At 44.9% G+C, this 25,704-nt stretch overlaps 1 protein-coding gene across 12 annotated transcripts in view; it reads left to right on the top strand.

Moving 5' to 3' along the window:
• Positions 1 to 25,704, top strand: part of LPP (LIM domain containing preferred translocation partner in lipoma) — a 367,548-nt gene that overhangs the window by 170,533 nt on the left and 171,311 nt on the right. For all 12 annotated transcript variants that reach the window (XM_064516781.1, XM_064516778.1, XM_064516782.1 and 9 more), the window contains 2 exons: positions 2,961 to 3,073; positions 24,653 to 24,775. In XM_064516781.1, the coding sequence (XP_064372851.1) occupies positions 2,961 to 3,073; positions 24,653 to 24,775 (236 nt within the window). The remainder of the gene's footprint in view (positions 1 to 2,960; positions 3,074 to 24,652; positions 24,776 to 25,704) is intronic.

Genomic DNA, 25,704 nt, shown 5'->3' on the forward strand with positions numbered 1-25,704 from the left:
GAGGAAAGTGCGGTGGCAGGATAAATAACTAAAGCTGTGAAGGAGAAAAGTCCATCTGTTCACAGAGGACCAGGAAAAGGCCAAACATCTGCAAGGTCCATCCAGTTCATCAGACATCTGGTCTCTCCTTCCCAGTCTAAAAACTTTTCTGTCGCTCTTCTGGGGAGCGAAGTGTTATCCGACACGGTGGATCGAGTCAGCAGAGCTGTGCTAAGAGGTGGTAAAGTCAGCTGTCTCCTACTCCTTTCTCTCTTTTTCTGAGAAATCTAGCCAACCTTCTTTTTGTTTTGGGAAAAACAGGTCTTCCAAAAGTGGAAAATGGTGTTTGTTTTGTGGTTATTATAATGATTGTCCTTTTCCCCTTCATCTTTGTTTATGCACGAACCTATCCCTTCCCTTTCACCCCATTCTCTACTCTCGAACAATTTCTTCTATACCTAAATTTTACGTTGGTGTTTTCAAGTACTGCAGTAAAAGGAGCATGTCTGACTTGTGCAGTGCTTTGCAGGGAGATGAGTCTTTGGCATTGCAGCTGGGACTAACTGGAGAAACTTTGTATGAAATGTATTCTTTGGGAAGTGCTTATTCGCTGAAGTTGAATATATTTGTAAAATTGCATTAGCTGGTCGGAGTTTCATTTTCAGAGAAAAGGAAAACAGTCTACACAGCACTCAAACATCCTGGCTTTTTTGAAACAGAAGTCTAAGATATTCATTTCAAAATATTTCTTCTTTTCTTTTTATGCATTGTGTTTCGTATAATTTAAAATAAAGACTGAATTAATTATAGAGCAAAGAGCAGCTACCGCAGAAGTTGTTGTGCATACTTTTTTATTTTATTTTTTTTTTTTAATCGATCCTGAACTCTATAATATTGTCAGCCAGGAGGTTTCACAGGATTTTAGCTATTGGATCAACATGATTGTTTTAAATTGGTTTTCAGTGTGTTGTTTCAAACTGTCTTGGTACATCTGTGTTTAGCATGACATTTTCTTAGGGATTCAGATTTGTGTGTGTGTGAGAGAGAGAGTTCTAGCCCCTCTCACTTGGGGAAACTGGGAATAAATGATTTTCATGGGAAATAAGATCCCTAAAAGTTCTAGCGGGAGTTTGTGCCTTTCAGAGAGCATGTGGCTTTAGCAGATTTGGAATCGAATTGAAAAGCTTTCCAATATTGCCGACCCATCTTGCTTCCCAGAGAAAATAGTTTGAAACTCCCCCGCAACTTCTGCTGCCCAGCTGCTGCCTGTGCTCCTCTTGTGGCTGGGGCGCTGGGGTTTGCACCCAGCTGCTCAGAGCCCTGCGGACTGCAGATCACTGCAGTTTGCTCCAGCACTTCTCTAAAAGGTTTGGAGCCTGCTTGTTCGTAATTTGGCTGGCATGGAGGGCTCCTCCTGGGAGGCAGCGTGGCACCGCACTGAGATGTTGACGATCAAGCAGGGAGCCCATATTTCCTCAGAGAAACACTTAAAACCCTCCAAAAACAACAACTCCCAGATATGTAAAATACATCTCGTTATTCATTTCTCTTAAACTTCCATCCTGGATGCATGCAGGAGAGCCAGCAGTGAGCAGTTCTACTTGTGGTGTGAAGCTTTATGAGAGGGAATAAAAATATACCAAAGTGGTCCAAATTACAGGCAGCTGCCTCCCCAGGAGCCAAACACAGTGCTCATGGCAAACTCCCCTCTTTGCCTCCTCCAGCACTTCTGTCAGCCTGCTTTTCTACTGACCGTGGCCACTTCTGCTCTGCCCTTTTGCTGTCCTTTGTGCTCAAGTCCTGTCTGAAGTTCTCTAGGAAAGGCCTTTCATCTCTACGCTACGCTGGATGGCTTTATATCCAGTATATTGCTTTGTCTTTATACTTGCAGTTTGGGAAGTTTAAGACAAAGACGCAGATTGCAGTGTGGATACTTCATAGATCAGCCACACTTCAAAAGCCTCCTTGGCGTTAAAAGAGGTGGATGCTTCTGAGCTTGTGGCTTGCCTGTTGCTTGCTTGGCTGTTGTCACAGGGAAATGACTGCTGTCTTCCCAACAGGTCCTTACATGAGGCTGGCTACGAGGTCCCTGTAGGAAAGGAAATTGTACAGACTGTGGCTCCCTTACAGCAGTGGGGATATGGGAGAGGAGCTGTATAGAGACCCTCGCTGCTAAGCTGGCAAAGCTAAAAGGGGTAGGGGACTCCTGGAGTGGGCAGTAAAAAAAAAAAAAAGTGTTTTCTCCTGTGGGTCCCGTGACTGTGAGTCCAAGGCAGTGATTTCACCCTGTGCGTGTAGGAAGTTGGCAGCATGCTTGGTGTTGACGAGGAGATTAAACAGGCTCGACTTGCCTGAGCCCTGGCCCCAAAAATCTGGAGCTCTAGCTCCAGCCTTTCAAGTGTCCTCTCCAACAGGAAGCGCTTGCTTTTAGCCAGTGTCTGATACTGTCTTTATAGCTGTCAAAAGAGCTGGCATAATTTGGCACACAAGTGGGGATGAATTGGATGAGATTCGTTGCAAGGCTGGACTTGGGGCATTCGTTATTGCAGGTTTTGTAGGCCCCTGAGGCAGGTTTAAATGAGACCTAGGCTTTGGGGTTTGGAATTACTTGTTGCTCTCTTCAGTCTGCGTAACAAGTCACCTTTTGTTGCTCAATTTGAGGACCTCTCAGCAACTTGCATTATAAATATTAATGAGCTGTTATAGCCATCTTCAGGAGCAACTGGACATTTAATGGTTAAACACTGTGTTAACTCCTGTACTATGAAGCTGTGGCAGAGCTGGGAATATAGCACAGTTCATCCCTGGATGCGGCTCCAACTACTCAGTTCATCCCTCTTGTCTCTTTGTAAATATCTGCTTTTTCTCTCGGAGGTGGTGACCCTACTGGCCCGGGAGGGATGGATTAGACATACTAAAATGAAGTGGGAAAATGCTGGTGCTCTGCTGTGACTCTAAGTTCTCTTGATTATCTCTCCTAGGGGATTTCCTTCCTCCACCTCCACCTCCTGTGGATGATCTCGGGAATATGCCAGCGCCACCAGGTGCCTTCCCCCCACCGCCCCCGCTGGATGATGTTTCTTTCAATGTGCAGGTAAGATGACAAGAGTTTTGTCATTAGAGCAGAACTGATCCAAAGGGATTTGTAGAGATAAATTGGAGTTAATCAAATGAGGTGGCAAAGTACTGTGGTTTGAGATCATGTGTCATGAACACCCAAGTCAGCTTTAGGAATCTTTGTTTCCCAAGCAGGAGAATATTTCCATTCAAAACTTGCTGGGCTATTAAAGGATTTTTCCCATCCGGCTTGAATTAGAGGACTAATTGTCGTATGTTCTTGTGATAGTGAATGGGAGTGAAGCTTTCCCAGGATGAATTACTTTCTGGAAGGCCCATCTCTTTCCACTGACTGTGGAGAGACCTTAGGGCAGTAATCTGATCCTAAAAGTGCTTTACTTAAATGCCTAAAATTAAGTGAGGTAAATAAGCCCTGGCGCAGGCACTAGCAATGTCACTGAGACCCTTTTCACCCACTTTTTGCTGGACTGGATCCTCTAGACTTGCCATCTGGATATAATTGCAACTTCTGAAGTACATCAGGCAACGACATTCACTCTTTGGACAAGGAAGTATTAACACCTTTATGCAGAAATCGCTGGCTCACCTGGAATGCGGTGTATTGTTTTATTAGTCACATTCAGGAAAGATGAATTCAGACTGCAGTGACTGCAGGGACAGGCTGTCAAGATGATCAAGGAGTGGGGAACTGATCTTGCTGGAGGATACTAGAAGAGTTTGGTTTGTTAGCTGAGCAAAAGGGAGGCTGAGAGGGGGTACGGCTGCAAACTTTAAATACATCTGGGTGATAAACACTAGGGAGGCAGAAGAATTATTTCAGCTCAAGGTGAGTGTAGGTGCAGGAATGGGAGGGGGTGAACTTGCAAGGAATACTCTTAGGCTGGTAATTAGAAAGTTTCTAACCACCAGGGGTATGCAGGTCGAGAACAGCCCTGTGAGAGGAATAGTGAGAGCAAAGCAATGGTCTAGGGTTTAAAGTTGATCAGGGTTATATAGCCAGGTGTCCAGAGTCACAGGAGGCTGCCCTGGATGACCCAGGAAGGCTGTGGTAGTCCTGTATCCCTAGACTGAGATGAGCCTGAGAATAGCCTAGTAGACAAACATTAAATAGGACTGAAGAGACTTGACTTCAGTTCCTAGCACTGCCAAACTCCAGAGTAAATTTACTTACTTTATGCCTCTGTAGAAGGGAAATAACATTTCCCTCCTTTGTGGGCTTCCTGTGGTCTCTTGCCTATTGTGAGATGTTCAGATGCTATCACAATGTCTTTCTAAGCACGTTCCTGCGATGGATTAGGCATTTTAAGCAGTCTTTGACAGGGAAGGGGTTAATGAGGAGCATGTTGTTTGTTGCCAGGAAAGGCTGCAACCATCAGGGACATTAGCCAAATAAAGAGCATGGCTTTTCCCAGCCTTGGGGGAATGAAGTAATTCCCCAGCAAGTGTTGTTCTGACTCTTACCTCTCCAATATGAGCAGACCTCATGGGAGCAGGGCTCAGACTGAGTTAGGAAGTGACATAGCAGCAGGCTTCTGGCTAGGGACAGTGAGCTCTGCAATTGCAGGCACCGTTCCCTTTGTCAGAAGCCTGACGGGCATGAAGGGTTGTTGGCATGAAGCGATGTTGCCTCAGATGCTTCTCTGGGGTCAACCCACAGCCTGGGGGGGTTCCTGAGGTGCCCAAGAAGGTGGCCTTGCTATCTTTATTGCAGTGGGTTCTACTCGACTCACCGTTGTCTCCTGATCCTCATGCCTCCTTCATTCCTGCAACCGTCCAAAGATTTTCCTCAGCCACTTAGGGCTTTCACTGAAGCATGCCTGTTGGTAGAACCACCAGATGGACCGGCTCTTCCCTGCTGAGCTCATGAAATTGCTATTTGTCACACCCTTTCTCTCTGGCTTTGGAGTGCCAGGGCTGGAGCAGTGTTAACAGCATTGGTTTTGGCAGGCATCTGGTTAGAGCGAGATTCCTTTGCATGGCAGCTTATTCTGAGGAAAGGAAGCCTTGGAGCTGCATCCCAGCACTCCTCCTTATCGCCACATTCAAGTTCACTCTGTGCAGCAGATGCAAATCTCTGCTTTTAATCTGTGTTCTCTTGCCTTTTTTTTCCTTTTTATTTCCCTTCCATCCTCTGTGAAGGAAATCAAGAATTGACAAAAGTCAGTGCTAAATCAGGAGCCTTCAGGATCTGTTGTTGCAAGATCAGGTCCTTGTCTTGCAGGAGTAACAAAAACCAAGCTGAAGTGAGAAGGCCTGAGAGATGAGGAGTGAAAAGGACAAATGGCAAGGGAGAAAAATGTTCAGTGCTCATTGAACATCATTCTTTTTTTCTAATTTCGGTCAGAGGGTTCCTTTGGCACAAGAGAACAAATGATCGTTCTATTCCTTCTGCTGTGTCTCCTGAAGGTGTTTGCAAAGCCCCACAGAGCATCAGAATATCAAGGGAGGACTCTCCTTGGCCATGTGTTGGACTGGGCTCCAACAGACTGAAGTTAAACCTGATTTGGCTTTGTGACGTTAGGCTGGTCACTTTGTTTCTGTGCCTCAGTTTCTCATTTGTTAAATGCAAATGTTGGCACAGGCAATCCCATTCCTGAGTGTGAACCAGATCAGAAGCTGCTGTCTTGGAGCAGTTTTGCCTCTACAGCCTTGCACAACACCCCGTTCAGTGCGAGCCCTTTGAATTTGCTCCAGAGTTTGAAATTCATCTGCTCCAGCAAATCAACCTCTTTCAAACAGAAAATTCCCTCTGGATGGTAGAGTGTTTCAAACTTATGATAGCTTTTGAAATATGTGCACTGTGGTCCCAGGTAAAGCTTTTTATACTAGGTGTTAAGTCGATGAAGATAGCAGCATAGATATGCTTAGCTTATTATCATGTCATGCAAATGACTAAAAGCTGAACAGATTATTACAATCTAAGTAGTAGCTTATGGATTAGCAGTTAAAATAATAATGCCCAGTTTTCATAGGCCTATTTATCTCTGGATCTCTATTTGGACAATGAAACTGGCCACTTAGGATCAGATCCAAAAAAGTACTTTAGTATCTGACTTCCCTTTAGGTGCCTGTACTCTGAAATCAAAGGAAGACTGGGCCATGAAATACCTTTGCAGTAGGTCTGGCATTTCTTGTAATTTCTGTTTTCTCATCTAGCTCCATCATGTTCAGATTCACAGCAGGTCTGGGGAGAAGGGGAGAAGGAAATTTTAAGTTCTTTTCTTATTAACTATAATGCTTAAAAAAAAAAGAAAAGAAGAAAAGGAAATGTTTATTTTAAAAAGCAGCATGTTGGAGCTGGGGGAGAGTTCTGCTGGGAAGTTCCCCTTCGGGTGAAATCAGCCGGCAAAGGCTTGTTCCCAGAATGGTGGTGAGGGTGCGGCGATGGTGTGTTTGACAAATAAGGACATAAGCAAAGAGCCTTTTGCCACGTTGGCTTGTGCTCAGTTTAAAAGGAAAAAAAAAAAAAAAACAACTGAAAAAAATCCTGGACGGGAAGAAAAATGAAATCACTGTTTGTCAAAGGGAAATACATAGATCTGGGAGGGAGAGAGGTGGGGGTTTTTTGTTGTTTGTTGTGTGTTTTTTGTTTTGTTTTGGTTTTTTTTGCTTTCTAGTTTCTAAAAAGGAATTCTGAAGAGGCAGAGGAAAGCAAAAGTGAAAAAATCTCTCGTAAGAATCCTCTCAAAATGCCCCATTTTGTTCACGCAGAGGGACCCTCACTTACAGCACTGATGGTTTCTTCCCTTGGCGTCAGGCTGGAGCGTTCAGTGCTTGCTTAGTGTGCAAAGCGGGAGCATCTTGATAGCCATATTCCAGAGGCTTCATCCCTCCACTAGCCTTGGTGGCTGCCCCAGGTTTGAAATAGCCAGTTCTCCTAAAATTACAGGTTCAAGCCTCAGAGTAGCCTGCTTAGCCCTGTGTCGGTCTGCGGCAGATAAGCTGCCCGTGACATTGCTGGGGGTTAGAGCACGCCTTGGGAGGCCTGCGTGAGCCCTGGCTGCTCTGCGTGGCATCTCGCAAGAGGAGGGTTTCACTCAGACCTTCGGATGGTGCTTTACAGGCTTGGCTCTGGCAAATGAGAGCCTGGCAGGTTGTTCTTCTGCCTTGCTCATCCTGCAGCAGCATTTGTGACTTCACCAAAGATCACCCTTAAAGCAAGGTTACCATATAGATTAGGTGAATTTTGATAGCCCACTGCAAACATGCTGCACGTTGGCCATAACTCGGGGGTGCTGGGCATGTGCGACACCCCACAGAGGCAGGGGTTTGCCGGTGTAGCTGCAGCATTCCAGAGCCTGTGGCCGCTCCAGGTGCGCTTCGTATCAGGGCAGGCCCTGGTGACGCGGAGCAGATGTGACCCTCAGCTACAAACCTGCGAAGGGGCATGTTAGAAAAACATGCTTTTCCAAATCACCACTAATTATCCACAGGTGCCGTGTTTACAGTATGGATCTGATTTTAATTTGGGACCCTAGGTGCTACCGTAACACAGAGAGAAGAGAATTGCCTCTAGCCACAGGATCATCTCTTTGCCAGCAAGTCCTGGCTGTTACCAGTGCGTGTGTTATGGACAGACCACAAAGCACTTTGTGGAAGAAATGCCAGTCTCCTCCTGGAAAGGGACTGAAGCAGGGCGAGTGATGTGCCCAGGTCACCCAGCTGACCAGTGGCAGAGTGGAAATTGTACCCCAGTCTCCTGTGTCCCAGAGCTATTCTCTGTTTGCGTCGTTATTGTAAATACTGCTGATTAGTGCGTAAACACCATCGGTTGCCAAGACCAGAAAGATTTTGGGATATAGCGAAGAAGGGGTGCAGAAGTGGGTTTAGGAGAGGGTTTAGAATGAGGAAACAAGCAGACATTATTCCAGCGGCTGCATGAAGTGTGATATAAAGTAGACTTTAATATATCAGGTCCCTGGGTGCTCCATCATGAGCACCTGCGCGCAGAGGGGTTACAGAGCTGTTCAGTGTGCAGGTGACGAACTATTCCCATGTTCAGGTCTGTCCGAGTCGCAGGCCAGGTTGGCACCTGCCATTTGGTGGATCTCTCACGGCTTGCAGGAAACTGGCGGAGGGCTGGGCGGGGGGCAGGTTTGCTTTGCCAAGGAGTTTGGGCAGGAGAAATGCTGAAATGTGGCCTGGAGGCGTATACGCCATCCTCTGGGAGACTGCTTAGAAGAGACCCAGCTCTCCTCCCTGGTGCTTGCTCTCAGGAGGGAGCGTGAAAGTGTCGATAGATGTGAGCTGGAAGTGCCTTATCCTTTTAAGCGCTGGAGGTTGATAGGCGTTTTGCTGCCTGAGTTCCTCCGGGCGAGTGTTAGCGTTGTTGCCTCTCCGCGGGCTGTGGCTCATTGGCTAAGCAAGCAGCCAGAACGGCAACAGAGCTTTTGGGGGGCTTGGGTGTGTGTATTGACAAATTGTTGGGGAAAGGAAAAGCATGATTTTTTTGCCAACAGGGGGTGCTGCTTTAAATAGCGCATCTCCCGTGCCGCAGTTTGGAAGCGCTCTGGTTTTTCTTTAAATCGCCTTCCTTTTAATGTTTGGAGAAGCCGAAAAGGCCAAAGAGAGCAGAACATGTGTTCAGCCTCCCTCTAGTGCTAGATTTTGTTAATCATCAGCACTGTTGGCCTGGGCTTAGGTGCTTGCTAGCGAGGAGCATCCGTAATGCTCCAGCGCTTTAGCTGACAGGAGGGCTGCCCAGTTCCCGGTGCCGAGCGGCAGCTCTTGGCCTGCAAATAACGCTGTGGTCTGTGTGTGCGGCTCCGTTTGCGAGCGTGCTTTTGCAGATTTCTGAGACTCCTAACTTGATTTATTAAAATCCATGTCGTAAGCAACTGCCTCTTATCTAAATGAAGCCACGTCCAACAGTATAAATAAATTACCTGGTAACGTTAACCTTCTTACTCAAACCTTGGCTTTATTGGAATGCTTTTGATGTGTCTCCCTTCCTCTGGCTTCCTCAGTGTTTCAGAAACAGGAGTCTGCCTTGTTCTGAATTAGGCTCAAACAAATAATGTGTAGCTCTCTGCATGTTTAAATGCTCACAGGCTCTCTGTGCAGGTCAATGTGTTTGGTCTGTAGCTGGGGTTTCTAGGCACTAAGGTAAGAAAAATCAGTAATACAAAGTGTGTATGATGATGAATATTTGGAAGCATGATGTATAAAATGCATATGTTTGCATGTGTATGTGTGTGTATATATTTTTATATATGCATATATAGGAAACGCATAGAGAGTGGGGATGTAACGCAAACCTCCATGTTATCAGGGAACAAGCAAGCACATTTTGTTCCCACTGCTTTTTATCCCTTTCTGTGGGTAGCATGACCAGTAAATCCAGGATCACAAGAGGAAAGGAACACTGAGCATTTCTTTCAGTCAGCTCTTGATGCAACCCATCTTATACGCATGTTTGTTTTACAATGCCAAACCACATTCTATTTTAAATCTTTAATGAACCTCTGTTCCCATCTATGCAAGTTTCCAATCTGTACTCTCTTCAGAATAGACAAAGATGCTTATTATAAACCACAAATTTTACCGAAAGGGTAAACTGGAAAAGTTTTAATTGTACAACGTAAGCCTGCCATTCATCTCTCTGTTTGGCTATTAATATCTTGGCAATGTTATAACGTAATACAGCCTCTAATAGTTAAGCCTCTCGGCAAGGACTACAAAGGAAGCAAGGATCCAGACAGTTAACTATTCTTATTGTTGTCGTCATGGTTATTACTTTATTATTTAATGTTATTTGTTATGTTATTGTTCAATGTAGTAACAGCATATCCAAAATGTGCAAGGTCGTGTACTCGCTCATGGTGCTGTGTTCTTTGGGAGCAGAATTGTTACCGAGCCTGTGAAACCCATTGGGAGGTGGAACAGAAGCGGCTTTTGATAAGCTGGCAAACTAAGGGTAATGAGGTGAGGGAACAGGGTTAACAGGATAAAGCAAAAGCAAATGCAAATCATACAGGTCATGTAAATAAGGGTATGAGACCATCTGAAAATTGTAACAGGAAAAAGAAAGGTCAGAGATACAGTTGATTGTGGTACTCGGAGATCATTAAGCTAAAATGAACCCAGGTGAAGACCCAAGGCGGTGTTATGCACGTGTACCCCCTGGGTGCAAACAGTGTGGCTGTGTACCCTGGTGCTGTGCTGAGTTACAGGCCGTGGTGGACACGTCCTTGCTTGTGTGGGTACCTCTCTTCCTGGTACACTGTCACACTCGTGGTGCTGGAGGCAGGTTTGGCGCCCACAACTGCAGAGAGGTTAATCTATAACCTGGATTATCCACCCATGGATGGTAAAGACCTGAACGTGGCAAGTAATAGGGGGCGCATGGAGAGAATGCAGAAAAAGCAGACAATTTTTTGCTGTCAAACGGAGGCAATACTGGCCTGTGAGAGACAGAAGGAAGTAACAGCATCACTGTATCCAAAGTAGACTTATTTAAGCAGATGAAAAAAAGATGATGTGAAGACATGGGCATCCTCCCATCAAAGCAGATGAGCTAACTGATGGAAGAGGGTGAGATAACAGGATCATTATTAAAGAAATTTCCATTCTTATTTCTGAGTGTTATTCAAATTTTATATTGCATTAGGAGGTCCCAGAAAAGATCTCTCTCAAGACCACTTGCTTCATGTCAAATCCCAGGTAGCCCCTGTGGCATTAGGGAACTCTAACATAGCAGCGAGACTGAGAGGAACAGTCTGTCAGTCACAGTAGCCAAGAATAATTGTAAAAATTGCAGCAGAGACAAAGTATTGTGCCTTTTCTATGAAGCTGACTGGAATTGGAAGATGTGCTTAAGACCACCAGGTCTTTCGATGAAGTCTGGACACGATGGTAGGCTGGATCATTGCAGAGAGCAGGCAGTTGGAGAGAATGGGATTCCTGCCTCGATTTTAATGCTTTAAGTACGAGATGCTGTATGGTAATGAATTAAATTTTGATCAAACAAGATGAAAGGACATACAGAAATACTGATTGGAGAATCTAGTTGTCTATCTAAACTCAGTTTTACAGCTCCCAGAGCAGTTCAAGGAATAAGGCAAATTTTGTCCTATTTGTTGCTGGAAATTCTGTCTAGCGGTAGTAACAACATTATCGAAAAGATGGGAATGCATCTAAACTCCAAGAATTGAAGCAGCTCAAATGCACATTCCCTCTCTGCTTTTTAGTTTCCATTCCATTGTTGAAGAAAAACAAAGCTTTGACCCTTGCTTGCCGTGATGGGCGGTTTTGTTGTCAGAAAATGTTGGCTTTGCAAAGAGTGTGCAGCACAGTGCCTGAGCAAGCTGAGTGATGGTGGAAATGCCAATGAGAAATGTTATTGTAGCCAGAGTTAGAGAAATTTATTCTAGGACAGAAGGGCAGGCATGATTTTAAATGCCTGCTGCTATTAAATTCCATCTTTGCAGGGCCATTCCCTCCAAAATGGTATTTTTCAGTTTTGATTTGCTGATCAAAACGTAGCAAGCTGATTAGCTTTAATGCACAAAGAACACATAAGAATGAGTGTGTCTGGAAAACGTCATATAATGTTTTCAGGCTTTTGTTTTTAGTTGTGTGAGAAGAAAAACAGAAAGTTTTGGGCCAAGCTATGGCAACTCTAAGTGTTGCTTAAGGCAGCAAGTGACAGCTCTGTCACAGGTGCCATGTAAGCTTTCTCTCCTTCAACCATCCTGATCCACAGCTCCATCCCTCTCTGCCTCATCCTTCCTGCGTGACTGTTTTCCCGTGGACATGGCCTTGCGTCCTGTCGTCTCAGGTCTAGCTTTCATGTTCATCTCTGCTAATTCCACTCGTTCCTGACTTGCTCTCCCCTTCCTGTCCCTATGTCTGGGTCTGCAAATCCACCTTCTCCTGCCCTGCAATGCACTTCTCTGTTTTCCCCAAATGTTTCACTGCTGTGGCACCAGCATTTCCCTCAGCTCGGGGTAAGGCTCCTGTCTGAGAGCAGGGAGCAGAATTCAGTAGATGCTAATACTGGATAAGCATCTTAAAAAAAATTTAGGTAGAGAATATGCTTTCTGTGCTGAAGTAAATCGCTTTTGGCTTCTATGGTTGTATTGGCTCTAAGCAGAAGTAGAGTTAAAAGATATTTTCCGGAGGCCTAATATGTGCTGGGGACACCGCGATTTCTGATGCACCGTTGCTTTCAGGCATGAATTCTTACCGAAAAACAGCAACTTGCATTCATTTATCTACATTTGGACAGTACCAAAATAAACCTCAGAGCTCAACTGAAGAGGATCTACATACTGGGAACTCCCTTAGCAGAGTTTTACTGTGGGTCTCTGGGCAGTGCGGATTACTTGTTGTTCAGAGCTGCGTGTAGTCCAGGTACATTTTCTTTGTCTGATGTTCTCACTCAGGAAATCTGTAAAAGGCAAGGTGTCCAGGCAGGGAGTTTGGTGTTGAAAAAAAGAAAGAAAGAAAACCCATCAATCCAAATCAAATACTAGACACATACCTTCCCTTCAAGGATGCAAGATAAAAGTGGGTCCAAAGGTCTGGAAATGGAGATCGCAGACTTCTTGAAGGCAAGGCCCTTCCTCGCTGAATCAGTCCCATGGGATCTGCGCCACTGAGACTTTCCTGCCTCATGGACAGCAGCAGGAGATGCCCTCTAATGCAGCACTGGGCTTCCTCCCCGGAAACTCATGTACTGGGGCAGACCCCATATTTTCCTCTTCTCAGTTTTTAGAGACATATAATAGATTTTTAACTTGACTCAGTTCTGAGGAAGAAGCCAAACCCAAGCCATTGACTTTCATGTAGTTCTGTACCTCCATTTTTGTGCAATGTTGCCAAGCTCTCTGGGAGACTCTTGAATCCTTGCAAACTTTTTGGCATGTACGCCTTCCTCTTACAGCAAAACAAGCAAACAAATTCAGAAATACATTATATGTTTAACTTCTTCACTTGGAGCTTATTCAGGCTGTGAAGATTGACTAGCCAATTTTAATATTTTTTTGTTTCGATTTCATAATAGCTTCACAGCCCTCCTTCGGGAACACTTTCTCAAATTCAGAGAAGCTTGGCTGTGTGCTTAAAGTTCATTAAAGTTGATAGAACTTAAGCGCACGTGTAAAATTAAGCATATGCTTATGTTTTATGCAGTCTTTTTGCAGGTGACACAAGCAGCTGCATATGGGTTTCCAACATGTGATTAAATTCCAAAAGGAGTTTTTAAAAACAGTTTTAGTCAACCTTAATTTTCTGAAATTGGTAGCTTTAACAAAACCTATCTTTTTTGATTAAAATTGCCTGAGACATGTCCCTTTTAAAAAGCTTTTCATTTAACTGTCACAATATACAGTCTTGTGTGGGAAAGAGTTGGTTCATGTAAATTTAATTTCCAGTTAAAGCGGTACAAACACAAAGCGATGTCGACAGATCTTTATGAATGCAGCAGCACCTTTGCTTTCTCACCTCTATAGATACGAGGCCAGGCAGAGCCATTAAATTGTCAGCTGTGCCTTTCTGCATATTACAGATCAGAAAACTTCAGCCAGGCACATGCAGAGAGACCAAAGGCATCCAGTCTTCATCCACAGATATCAAGATATGGAGAAACCCTGGAAGTTTGTTCTAGTAGTTAATTACCTGCAGTGTGGCACATAAATGAATACCTCTTTCATTTTCCAATAGAATTTGTCAGGCTTCAGCTTCCAGCTACTGTATGTCATTTTATTTTGCTAGATTGGGCAATCTGCTCTCCGGCGTTTTCGTTCTGTGAAGCTGTTTATATATTGCTGTCAAGCTGCTGCTCTGTCTCCTTTATGATAAGTGAAAGCAACCGAGCTCTCTGTGCCTCTCATTGTCAGCTCTTTTGGCTTTTTTGGGGAGTCTCTCAAATTTTTAAAATGCTCAATCCCAAGCTGGGCACAGTGTTTCAGTGTTAGTCTCACCAAAAACATGGAAAGAAGTAAAATTGCGAAGCGTCGGCACTGCGCATCAGTTGCTTCAGGGTCACGTGACGGGGAGGAGATTGTTTGGTGTTTTTCCCCTATGGAATAGGGAAAATCTGCTGTTAGAAGTAGTTTTCCCTGGTACGGCTTCCATTCTGATAGCATTTTGTGGAAAACCATCCAGCCTAAATACTGTCAAACATTACGTGTGTCTTGTCTTGCTCCTTACCGTTTTCAGCCTGCTCTTATTTGACAGCGCAGCTCACTTAGAAGCTTCAAAGAAGAGTTTCATGAGTTGTTACAATAATAATGAATAGGAAACAAAATGAAATGTCAAAACAGTTGGGGAATATTGCAAGAGTGTCCTCACCTGTCTTCTCGTGGCCGTTCAGTTCATTAAAGCGATACCTTGGACAAGAGATGTGTGTAGGTGTGTGTAATTCGTGGCTTGTCATGAATGAACGTTGACGTGTCCTGCGCAGTTAGAGGCATCCTCCTCTTCCCTGCCCTCTTACACTAGGAGGAGAAAGAGGAAGGCTGCAATTTGGCCAGGATGTGGAAGTTAAGAGTCTTTGCTCTTGGATATTTCCATGGGATCATTTATAAATGTAACTTTCATGTAATAAGAGTAAGTGGAAAGGCCTTTGTTTATTGTAGTGGACACGTAATGAGCTCTTTGGTTTCTATATTGATTAAACTTTGTAACTCTATTGGGGTAATTGGTTAGTCTTTGGTTGTGGTTCCTATTGGAGGCAGATGATGAAATATCCAATATCTCCTTTTAGTTTTTATTTTTTCTGCAAGCAGCAATACTCTGCAGGGAACATCAGCTCTGCTTGATGGCTAATTAAACATTAATTTGTGACGATATTGGAGCAGATTTTTGGTTGGCAGGGGAGTGGGCAAAGAAAGGGGAAACTTTTAACAGTCCCCATAATTATCAATAACGAGTCCTAATGTAATTGCATTAATTAAAAGAAAAAAGGATATATTCCCTGCTGCTGTAAAGTTAGTTACAGTCGGTGAAAGTCATGCTGGGTCAGAAGGATTTCATGGCCAACTATTCTTGCTCTGTGAATAGAAAAGTAGCACTGTCCTGCAGAAGACATAAAGAAAAAATTGATATATTCCATTTTCTATTGTATATTCTGCTGATGAACAAGAACGTTTCACTAATTCAATTTAATTCCAAAGGACAAGCGATTGTAACTCCACCTGGAGAATATTAAATTGCCTTAATGGAAAAATAAACTGGTTTTATTCTCCTCCTCCTCTCCCCATCTTCCCAACTCAGTTTTCAAATAACTTTATGTGCCTCCTTAGTTTATTAATACAGTTCTCATCCTGCTACTGATTTTGCATCTGGTAGCACTTAACACACAAAAGACTCCCAAAGCTTTTGATCAGACATGTTAAGTAAAGTACCAGGACCGTCAGGTCTGTTCCTCGGGCAGATGCCAGCTCATGAGACTCCTCCTCTCTCTCCAACCCTGGGCTGTTCCTTATCAAACTCAGCCTGTTGCTTTCATGTGCTTGAAGATCACGACGCCTCTTCCTTCTGCACTGGCTGGCCACAGTACGAAGATCCTTCGGTTGACAGAATGGCGTTTCCTGCATTGCTATGTCTTTTAGTGCCACGGTTTTTGAAAGCCACATTCAGCCAATCTTGAAGCCTTCAGGACTCCCTACCGTGAGCAAAACCCTATTGTCAGAAACCCCAAAAAGTCATTTGTGGTTTGAAACCCACGGTAGAGGTGTCAGGACCTCTGCATGCTTTGGGTGCTTCGCAGAGCGCGGTTGGGCTGTAAGGCAGCTCTGCTCGGTGCATCGACCTGCTTGCTGCATCCTCCTCCTCAGTGCGTTTCCTCTGCTCCTTCCCGGGCTTGTGCAGGGCAGCAGGACAGGGAGTGCTACGTGTCTCCTTGCTTGCCCTGCTGTTGCCTGTGTCCTGTCGCTGCCCCTGGGGGGGACCTGCTGCTGTCCGCGGGCTGGTGCTTCGGCAGCGTGTGCCCCGTGCATGGAGCCCATCTTGTGAACCTCCACGATGAAACATCCTCCTTTGTGGTGTCTCCTTGCTCGTCAGATACCTCGGCCTGCTTCTCTAGAACCAAATCTTCTGTGGTCTTGAAAGCAGGTCTGGGTAAACCATGCACGTTTGTGGCAAAAGGCCCCTTTTCCCTGATGTTAGGTGCAGGAACTGTTTGGGAGTGAAGGTGGTCCTGGGCTCTGACCTGGCACTGCCGTGTCTCTCTGCCCCAGTGCCCGTCATCCCCAGCGCCAAGCTGAGGTACTGGCTCAGGACCTGGGTCTCATCTTTGGGTGTGCAGGGGGCAATGGCTTACTAAGTGCTGATGTACAGCCTCTCGCCTGTGGTTTGGATCCCTCCCCTGGTCGTGCGAACGCAGGCTGGTTTTGCAGTAAAATTGCAATGGAGCTTTGGTGGTGCAGGTGGCAGTTTTCTCCCTTTCCGGCGTGTGCTATCAGGACTGGGACGTCAAATGCAGAGATGAAATGCTTGCTAAGGAGATGGTTTGGCCCGGTGGATTAGTGTCTTTGGCAGCCAGAAGGAGCTTTGTGGCATTTCTGACTTACTCTGCTTAGTGCTCTCCGGTACTTGCTGCTCCCCCTCTACCTGTCTTCCCTTTCCAGGTCTGGTTTGTAGCTGACAATAAGCTCCCTGGGACAGGGATGTTTTCTAACTATTCATGTGAGCAGTGCCCGTCAGACTGATCTCTAGGGAAATACAAAGACTTTATTGTAATACAGATTCATGATGGCAACAAAGTGTTTTCCCCCTTTCTCTCTCTCAGAAAAATAAAAGGAGGAGGACTTTCTAGCAGTCCTGCTGCTGACCATGCCTTGGTCAGGCTAATGCATGTAATGGAGGCAGTGCCGAAAAGCAGAACCTCTCACCTGAAGTTGGTCTTTCCTTGACCCTCCCTGGCAGTCTCTCCCGTAATAGCTGTTGTCTCTGTTGCTCCATGACCGGAGGTCTCCGAGAAGCTCCTAACATAGCGTCTAGCTGGCACTTGGAGGAGGAAGGCTGTGTGGGGAGGAAGAGATTGCTCTCCTTGACAAGTGTCCCAGGAGGCTGAATGCTTTCCACTGGATTTTCTATCATCTCAGCTGCAAGAAGGAAAGAAGTGGGTTTCCAGGCGTTGGTCAGAGCCCCAGTGCTGTGGTGATGATCAGTTATTAACCTGCAGAGACTGACATATACCCCCTGGCAAAAGAAGTGACTCTGACTGGTGTCGGTGGGCAGATACAATGCACAAGTGGAGGCTTCATATAAATGCAAATGTCTCTAAAGAGCCAAGCTGGGTCAGATCAGCAGTGGTCAGTAGGAAGTATCCAGGAAAAAGTATAAGACTGTAAGGGGAAGCATAGATTAATATGTATATATTTTTTATATATCTATATATATCTATATATATATAAAATATATATTTCTTGATGGAGTTTTCTTCCATATCTTTCTCCAGCTGCTTTTGGAATCCATGTAAACTTGTAAAAACCACAGCATTTTGCAGCAGGGTGTTCCACCGCTTAACAGTGTGTTGTATGAAGAAATACCTGCCCCATGTTCTTTGTTTCCATAGCTTCTAGTTTCTTGCTTTCTTCTTCCATTACTTGCTTTCTGTATTTTTTTATTATTTGTCCTTTTCTTTAAGCTCCTACACCACTGTAAGGTTATAAATTGGTTGTTGAGATATAGTGAGATGTCTCTCAGCAATGCCTAGCAAATAACATTTCTGTCTATGTGTTCATTTGCCCCGGCTATCATCCCAAGCAGTTCTTTACAACACCCTGTTTCTTCAGAGATGAGATCAACTAATCCTCACAGAACCCACTACTATTCACATTTTATGTGGGTGGAGAAACTGATTTTGGGACTATGGCTAGACCAAATGCGTCCTGCAGGTCTTGGACTGAGCTGAGCTTGGACCTCAAGAGCATGGCAGCCTTTACCATACTCTGCGCTGTTGGTGGTTAGCACTTGCATGGCTGCATCTCTGTCTCCTGAAGTTTGCTGGAGAACACTTGCTGATGCAAACTCTGCCAAGGGGCAGAGTTAACACATTTTTTGGCTGTTCTTGGGACAGTAAGGGAGACCAGTGGATGGTTGGCATCCTTCCCTGCTCTTTATGCGCTGTTAGGAAGTATTTCCAGGTAAGCCTATCTGCTCATGAGGAGATCTTCAAAGGTGGCCAGAGTTGTGTGAGTGTCACTCAGTTAGATGGCAGCAGCATCAGAGTGATACAGAATGCTGTCTTTGAACAATCCGCTTCCAACTTTTTAACTGTTGTTCTTTTGTCCGGCTAATATGCAGCAACATAAACCAGGTGCAACTATTCCATGACTTCGAAAAAGAAAGAGCAGGGGAAAAAATAAATCAAATACTAACTTCCCTTTGGCTTTTATCCTTGATGTCATCAAAAGACTAAAAAGGATGTTTCAGGCCTGCCTTTAGCCTGATGGAGCAGCAGGGAAGTTCTTTTCTATTAGATCCTTGATACAATCACATCTGCTGAAATCACTGCAGTCACATCTGCTGAAGTCTTCCATCATTTCAGATTTGTTTCAAAAGACTCAATCTCCCTGTTTTTAAAGGGTGTGACTACATTTCCGGCCCCTCCCTGATGCCTGGAACAGCACTTTTGCATTAAGTCCAAGCATCTTGGACACCTCCTCCCCCCTCCCCCCGTAGTCAGCTCTTGTCTCCACGTTCATGCTTGGTGGGGCAGCATCTTTGAACTGTTTTAATTTGTATTAGAGAATTCAAAACAAAATGTTTGCATTCGTCTGTAGCTTCAGGATAGTAGATCACAGCAGCTTACCTTCTGGATGCTTCATTTTTCTGATATATGCCCTTAAGGTTGCATCTTTTTGCCACTGCAGTGTCTTTTTTGCACTTTAGATGGCTTTTGTGACCTTGGAAAGAAGGCTGGGAAATGCTACAGCAAGAGAGACAGGGTAACAAGGGTGTGTGTTTGAAAAGGATCTTTCCTCTGGCAGTCGTATTGTTGGAGAAAATGCAAAGAAAAAAAAATTAAATATAAACTCCAGCCTGGAGTGTATCAAGACTGAATCACTTCTCTTCTTCCTGGTTAAAATTTCTCACAGTCTCTTCTTGTATGTAAAGTGGATGCCACTGAAATCAAACATCCTTCCCCTCTTTTTTGCCCCAGCTAAAATAGAAAATAAGAGCCCTATCCATCAGCAGCAAGCCTAAATGCCCCTCTTCCTCACTCTGCTTGCTGCCTAGTCCTTTCTTTCCTGCTGTAGCACCATCACTGCCTTTGCTGCAAAGCACTCTGCTATGCCATGTGCTACCTTTCCTTCCCTGCTTTTCCCCACTCTTGGATGTCACAGGCCAGAGAGCTCTCCAAGCATCGCACTCTCCCAGTGAAACCACTTAGGGGGGGCATTTTTTCCAGTCATTAGCTGTGACCTTTCTTGTCTCCGCGGTGTTTATCTCCATTCTTCCACATGTGAATTATGAGATTTTTCTGTAACTTGTGATAGCAAAGGAGCCATTGGGACCTCTGTTGCATGCAGGGCCCGTGGACTAGGGTGTGGGGAAGACCACCTCTCCTCCTTGTGTGTTCTTCGGTTTGGGCTCTGTTTCCTTCCCTGCTTTCCTTTCTGGTTGTCTGCTTAGGAAAGCACAGCCCAGGGTCAGTGTGCCAGGGCAAGCGTACAGGTGTAACTGTCTCAAGTGTTGTGACAGTTCATGAATGGAGATCTACAGGGGAAGAGATGGAGTGAGTGCATCTTGCCTACTAAACCAGTGCCGGAGCCCTAGGAGATACTGCAGCAGGTACTCCGCTTGTCAGTGTTACAGGGAGATATGCCAGTACCCTCAGGTTGGGAGTGGATTTCTCACCTGCCGCTGACCCGATGACTGGCAGATATCATTGGGTGAGGGAGCTGAGTCACAGAACGCAGATTAAATGGCTAGTGGCCAGGCTCCCGGACACGGCTGATGCTTCCATACAAAAAGCGTGATCAAGAGAGTGTGAACTTTGGATGGTGAAGCAGTCCAGAGCCAGTTAATGCTAGAAGGAAGGTTGCATGTCTGACCTTGGCTCTGCTGTCTTGGACGTGTCTATACGTATATAATAGCACTGCATTTCCCAATACTGATAATTTACATTCCTGTGTGCAGCTTGGAGGATGAACTGGCTGCGACACTCATGAAACATGCTCAGCTCAACCTATGTCAGGCAAGACCTGAGCAAGGCCAAGAGGCATGGGGAGGAGGTGGATCTTGATGCTGGAAAACTGCATTGCAGAGTGCAAAATCCTGATGCTCTTAAAATATTGAGGCATTTGGCTGTTGAATTGATGGAATTTGTACCCTGTGACTCTAGAGTAGTTTTTAGCCTGCTTTCTATGTGAGTTAGCAGGTAGCTACTGCAAAGCCAATGTTCATCTTTCTCCTATACAGCAACACCACTGGGCATGGGTATTAGTCCCTACAGGGGCTGGGAAATCAACCTGGCAACCCAGGACACGTGCATCTCGCTCTTGTCCCAAAGGCCTGCTGACTGCCCCAAGCTGCAACACCGTGTGGCGGTGAGCGGGGCATGGAGAGGGGGAAACAGAGACTGAGAACAGAGAAGAGACACGAGGGATGGGGAGAGGATGAACAGGAGAATAAAAGAGAGGAGATTGTGTCTCGGTAGAGAAAGGAATTTGGGTCAGGAAAGAGAAACTCTGAAGGAAATGTAGGAGCCAATTTCTTCCAGTCTTTTATCTTTGAGCCTGCTGCAAGGACCTGGCTCGGACATATGACAAATGTTCTAATTCCTCTTTGTAGCTTGCAAAGTGTGATTAAAGCAGGTGATCTAAGATGGCCTCTAGGGAAATCAATGTGCTTTTTGTGTCACTAGCCCAGTGCATGGCCTGATGGCCTTTTTAGCACAGTGAGCTAAACTTCGAGGTGCCTGTGCTGAGGCACTGCGTGTTCGTAAAATGAATATCCCTTGGGATGGCGAGGGGGGACCTGTGACACTGACTGGTACTGGGTGATAGGATTAGCAAAATTAAAGCCAGTTTTCATTGGAACAGTGTGGGTTGACAGGGCTCAGCAATGGATTACCATCACAGCTGCTCCGAGCTGCACACCAGGAATTTGGGGCAGCTAAACAAGCTGAGCAGTGAAACTTTGCTGTTTTTCTCTTTTTTGCCTTGCAGCAGGGACTGAGCCAGGGGATAGGAGTGTAGGAGTTGCAAAAATTCATGCAAGTGGATATTCTCTGGCCTGAGTAATTTGTTGGACTGGGTAGGCTCATGTTTGCTTTTTGTCAAACTCACATTGGCCAGGCCAGAAATAGCATCCTTTTTCTTTTTAAACCCATTTTTCCATATTCTTTTGGCTGAAGGGAAGGGTGCACAACTGACATGTCTGTAACAATACAGTAAATCCAGGCTGAAATAAAATAAGCAGTTCTTTCTGGTTCCGGTTTCTATGTTTGCTAAGTCCAGGGCTTAACCAGTCTGGGTTCCTCAGAATAGAGCTGTTGCGCTAACCTGTTGTGTCTTGGGACGCAGGGCTTGGGTTTTGTTCCAGAGTAATACCATAAAACTTTTATAGGAAAGTCATGAAGAAGAGCATGAGAAGAGAAATTGTTTAACCCTCTCTTACTAAAGTTAGCGTTGCAAATTCTCCTCTTGTTTCCGCATGCAACAAACCTCTCAGTGGAAACTGGAACACTACATGCAGAGAAATGTGAGAATCATGGAGCTGGGGAATAGAAAGCAAGGAGAAATCTGTCTTTGCGAGGATTGCCATTTCTCTGACATACTAAAAGTCCAATCCTGTCCCAATAGGCCCTTACAAGCATCGGCAGCGTTATTCGTTGGCACTGGCATACTGCCTTGTGTCTAGCTTTTGCAGAATTGGGCTCTTAATCTATGTTGATGGTATTTTAATTGAATAAATAAATCTTTTACAGATCCCAGAATCAGTAGAGATATTTCCATGCTTTTTTATTTCATTTTTCTAGGTTTCCTAAGAACATTTAACTTTTACAACCTTACAACTTGTTCTGCAGCATTTGCGAGTCAGTTATTGCATAATTGTTCTGGGGAATGAGAACCTGGCAATAACGTGTCACGGAAATGCAAAGAAGCTAAAAGGAAATTGGTTGATCTTCCTATGTACCACTGTCCCGTCTCTCCAGGGTCATCACAGTCCCACACCCAGGGTACCATAACCCCAGTTTCATGATTTCTAGTTTTATTCCTTTTTCTGCCAGTGACTTGCTGCACAGTTTATCACCTCACATGTTGGGGCCCTGGGTGCCCTCCACATCTCTCCCCACTTTCAGACTGGCTTTTGACTGCTTAGCTTAAAAATTTTTAGGAGCGGAGAAATCTCAGTTTCTGTGCCTGGGCTGTGTTTAGCACTGTGATGGAGAAATCTGTGGCTGCCCTGTAGTTCTTGTAGGCTGATAATTGGAGAATGGAGAAAAACCAAAAAAAAGCCAAGAAGTGCATTAATAGTGAAACGGAAATTGGATTTTTTCAGATTGAAAAATACAGGTACCTACAGCTAACCAGGAATAATGATCTGAGGTGTTTCTTGTGAAAAGTATTTCTTTCCTGAAAAATAGTTTGGATGGAAAATTTTTGACTGACTCTACAATAAAAATAGGCAAAAAAAAAAAAATTGGGTTTATAAGTAGTTTCTAACCTGACTCTGAGCCTTTAAAATGACGTGTTCTTGCATAAAGCATACTGGAGATTCCATTTTTGTGTTAGTCAAGCCAAATTTATTGTAATCCAATAAGATTTAATAATCATTAGGTACTAACGAATGCCTTAGCACGTATAAGCTTGGCAGATCAGAGCCTGCCAGCTTTGCATAGGCTGTCTCTCTTTGAGCAACTTGCCATTTGTGTGTCAGATTGATGACTGGGGAGTTTGTAAAACAGGTAATGATCTAGCGCTCCTGAAATGAAATTTAAATAAAAACTATCTGGAGCAGTCAGTGAGCCAAAGGGGAAGACTAATTTTCGGCTTGGAAAATGGAAGTAACTTGGTGAGAGTGTTGGCAAACAGGGCTGGTTTGTCTGCGGGGAAGTGGTGATATAGTCTGAAGAGGCATTACAGTTGAAATTAGGTGAGTTGTTATATAGTTCTTCAATATTCACTTTTATTATTGTAACAGTCGAGCTGAAAGTGAGCTCTTCTGTACTGAGCTCTGCGGGTGCACGCACACAGGGAGACTCTGTCTGGGGAATCTGCAGATAAGACGGATGTGAAGGGACACAAGACAAATACTAATTATGACTCAGGTTCAGAAAAGATTTAAAGTGTGATATTTCACGTGGCTCAAGAAGTCCTGCTCCTGCACTTGCCCCCAGCATGGGCTGGGGCAAGCTGTGCGGCATCTATGTCACAGCTGGTGTGGGGCCTTAGCAGCTGGCGCAAGGCGCAATGCTGAGCCAGCTTGGGGCATAGCAGCTATGGCCTCTCTAAATGCAGGACCCTGGGTGCAGCTCGGAGAGGAGAGGTGTGCTGGGGCACACATGCTTCTCGTTCCTGCTGAAGGTCCCTGATTTGCCAGCCATGGAAAGTTTTGAGGAGGAAGGTGTTTTCCTCGTTTTGCGCACTGTGGCTGTGTTGGTTGGGATGTGCAGCGTGGAGTTCTTCCCTGGAGGTTTCGGACTGACTTGGTTTTTCAGAAATGAAGAACGTGAAGGACTCCTCTTTTAAAATGGTTATTCTAGCTGAGATTGTAATGCAGCCCTCTGACAATAGCTTGGGGATGGCATGCTCTCCTGGGATGCTGGGATCTGGGGTTTTGCTCTTTGCTTGGGTAGGCAGGCTGGTGGTTGTTAAAATTCATGTCTCTCCCCTTCAAGTGAATGCCCCTACCAGCCTGGGTCTGAGGAGGGCTAGGACGTTTTGAAAACAGAGAGAATGGAGGATGCATTGAATCAAAAGGGTCTTGAGCGTAGGCTAGTGGCTACTCTGGAAGCGGACATTCCTGCGTAATACACCTCTTCCCAAGGAATTATTTTGTGACTACTTATTGCAAATAGTGCCCTTCACCTTGAGTCAGCTAGGGATGAACTGTAATTTTTCACTCCTCCTTGGAACTCATTTTCTAGATGGAAACTGTGAAGAAGTGTCGAATCAGACAGATACCCTAGCTTCATTTAAAATAATAATAAGTGCAGGTGGCTAGTCGCTGGCCGCTGAGGCTTGCAGCTCTGCTCTGTCTGTGCTTTGTCTTGGATGGGGACTTGGCAGAAAAGATACTTTCAGAATCCAGGTGTTCAGATCCAGCCCCCCGCTCAGACTGCCCAGCCAGGTTTCATGCTAAAATACAGCTTTTCCAGCTGTGGAGGCTGTGCTTGTCCTGCCCACTCACCTCCACAGCACAAGTTTCCTAATCCTCAAAGTAAACTTAACGCAGTGGTACCATTGTGGGAAATGTGTGAAGAAAACCCCCAAAGCAGCCTAAATCCGTGTGTGTTGGAGGTTTTCTGCTCTTCCCAGATTATGGAGACAGCTACAGCATTTCAACATGTTTGTCCATGCAAGCTGAGAGATATTGGTGGGGCATGGTAGCTGCCCCGTTTGAGGACAGTTGGAAACTACGTGCCAGGCCAAGTGGTTTGAATAACTGGAACTCTTTTTCCTTTTTCTTTAAGGTGAATCCTGGTGGTAAGACCCTTGAAGAGAGACGATCCAGTTTAGATGCAGAAATCGACTCTTTGACCAGCATCCTGGCTGACTTAGAGAGCAGCTCTCCTTACAAGCCTCGGACTCAACAGGTTAGTGGTGCATTGCGAGAACTAAGAGTGGGAAACAGGCCAGAATCAACTGCTGGAGTCAATTTGCTAACCATTTGGTATTTGTTGCGAGCAGGCGTGCCAGTTTGTTCTGATAGCATCCAGATGTGGCTGTCAATGGAAAGGAGGGAGCAGCCGCTCCGAAGGGGGCACCAGTTCAAAAGCTGCAGTACCTCTGAGCAAAGGGCCTCTGATCATGATTGTTAGATTGCTGTGGAGATTGTTAGAAAAAAATACTTGCAAAAAATGGCATTTCTTTCTGCCCAAGTTTCTTCAACAATAGCTTGTGAATTAAAACCTGCTCAGTTCACAAGTACTTTTACGCATTTTCTTTGTTAACTTTTATCTGTCACTCTGCCAGAATGATCCAGATATCTGCATCTCAAGTTGTTTTCTTTTGCTTTTGTTGTCTGATCAGTGGCGATGAAGTGGCTTGGATCATAGCTCAGCTGTCAGGGTAGTTGGTAACCCAGCAAGGCAGACTGGAATTCCCACTTACTCTTCTGTGCCTAGACAAGGACTGCAGGGGTGACAGGAGCTCAGCTAATTTTTGTCACTAATGTAGGTAATACTTGAGTAGAGCTATTTAAATTCTGGTAAGGTGTCATCTTTTTATCATATGAAACAGTGACACCTCAGTGGCACTTTAAAAACGACGATTCATGAGATCTTTACATTCATCCCAAATATGTTTGTGCCCAGTTGTGCAGCTGCTTCCCTTTCTCAAGACTGATCTCATTTGTTATGCATACACGTGTTTGTAGGTATGCATGCAGCTCTATGCATATGTCGTCTTTGTCCGACCAATATCAGCTCTGATTAAAGCCTCAAAGGTTAAAAGAATAGGAAAAGCAAGCTGAATGATACTCTGTGCACCCATTATCCATATAGGCCATCTCTTTAGCTTTTGG

Source organism: Dromaius novaehollandiae, chromosome 9, assembly GCF_036370855.1.
Source record: "Dromaius novaehollandiae isolate bDroNov1 chromosome 9, bDroNov1.hap1, whole genome shotgun sequence".
In the NCBI taxonomy this organism is placed as follows: Eukaryota; Metazoa; Chordata; class Aves; order Casuariiformes; family Dromaiidae; genus Dromaius; species Dromaius novaehollandiae.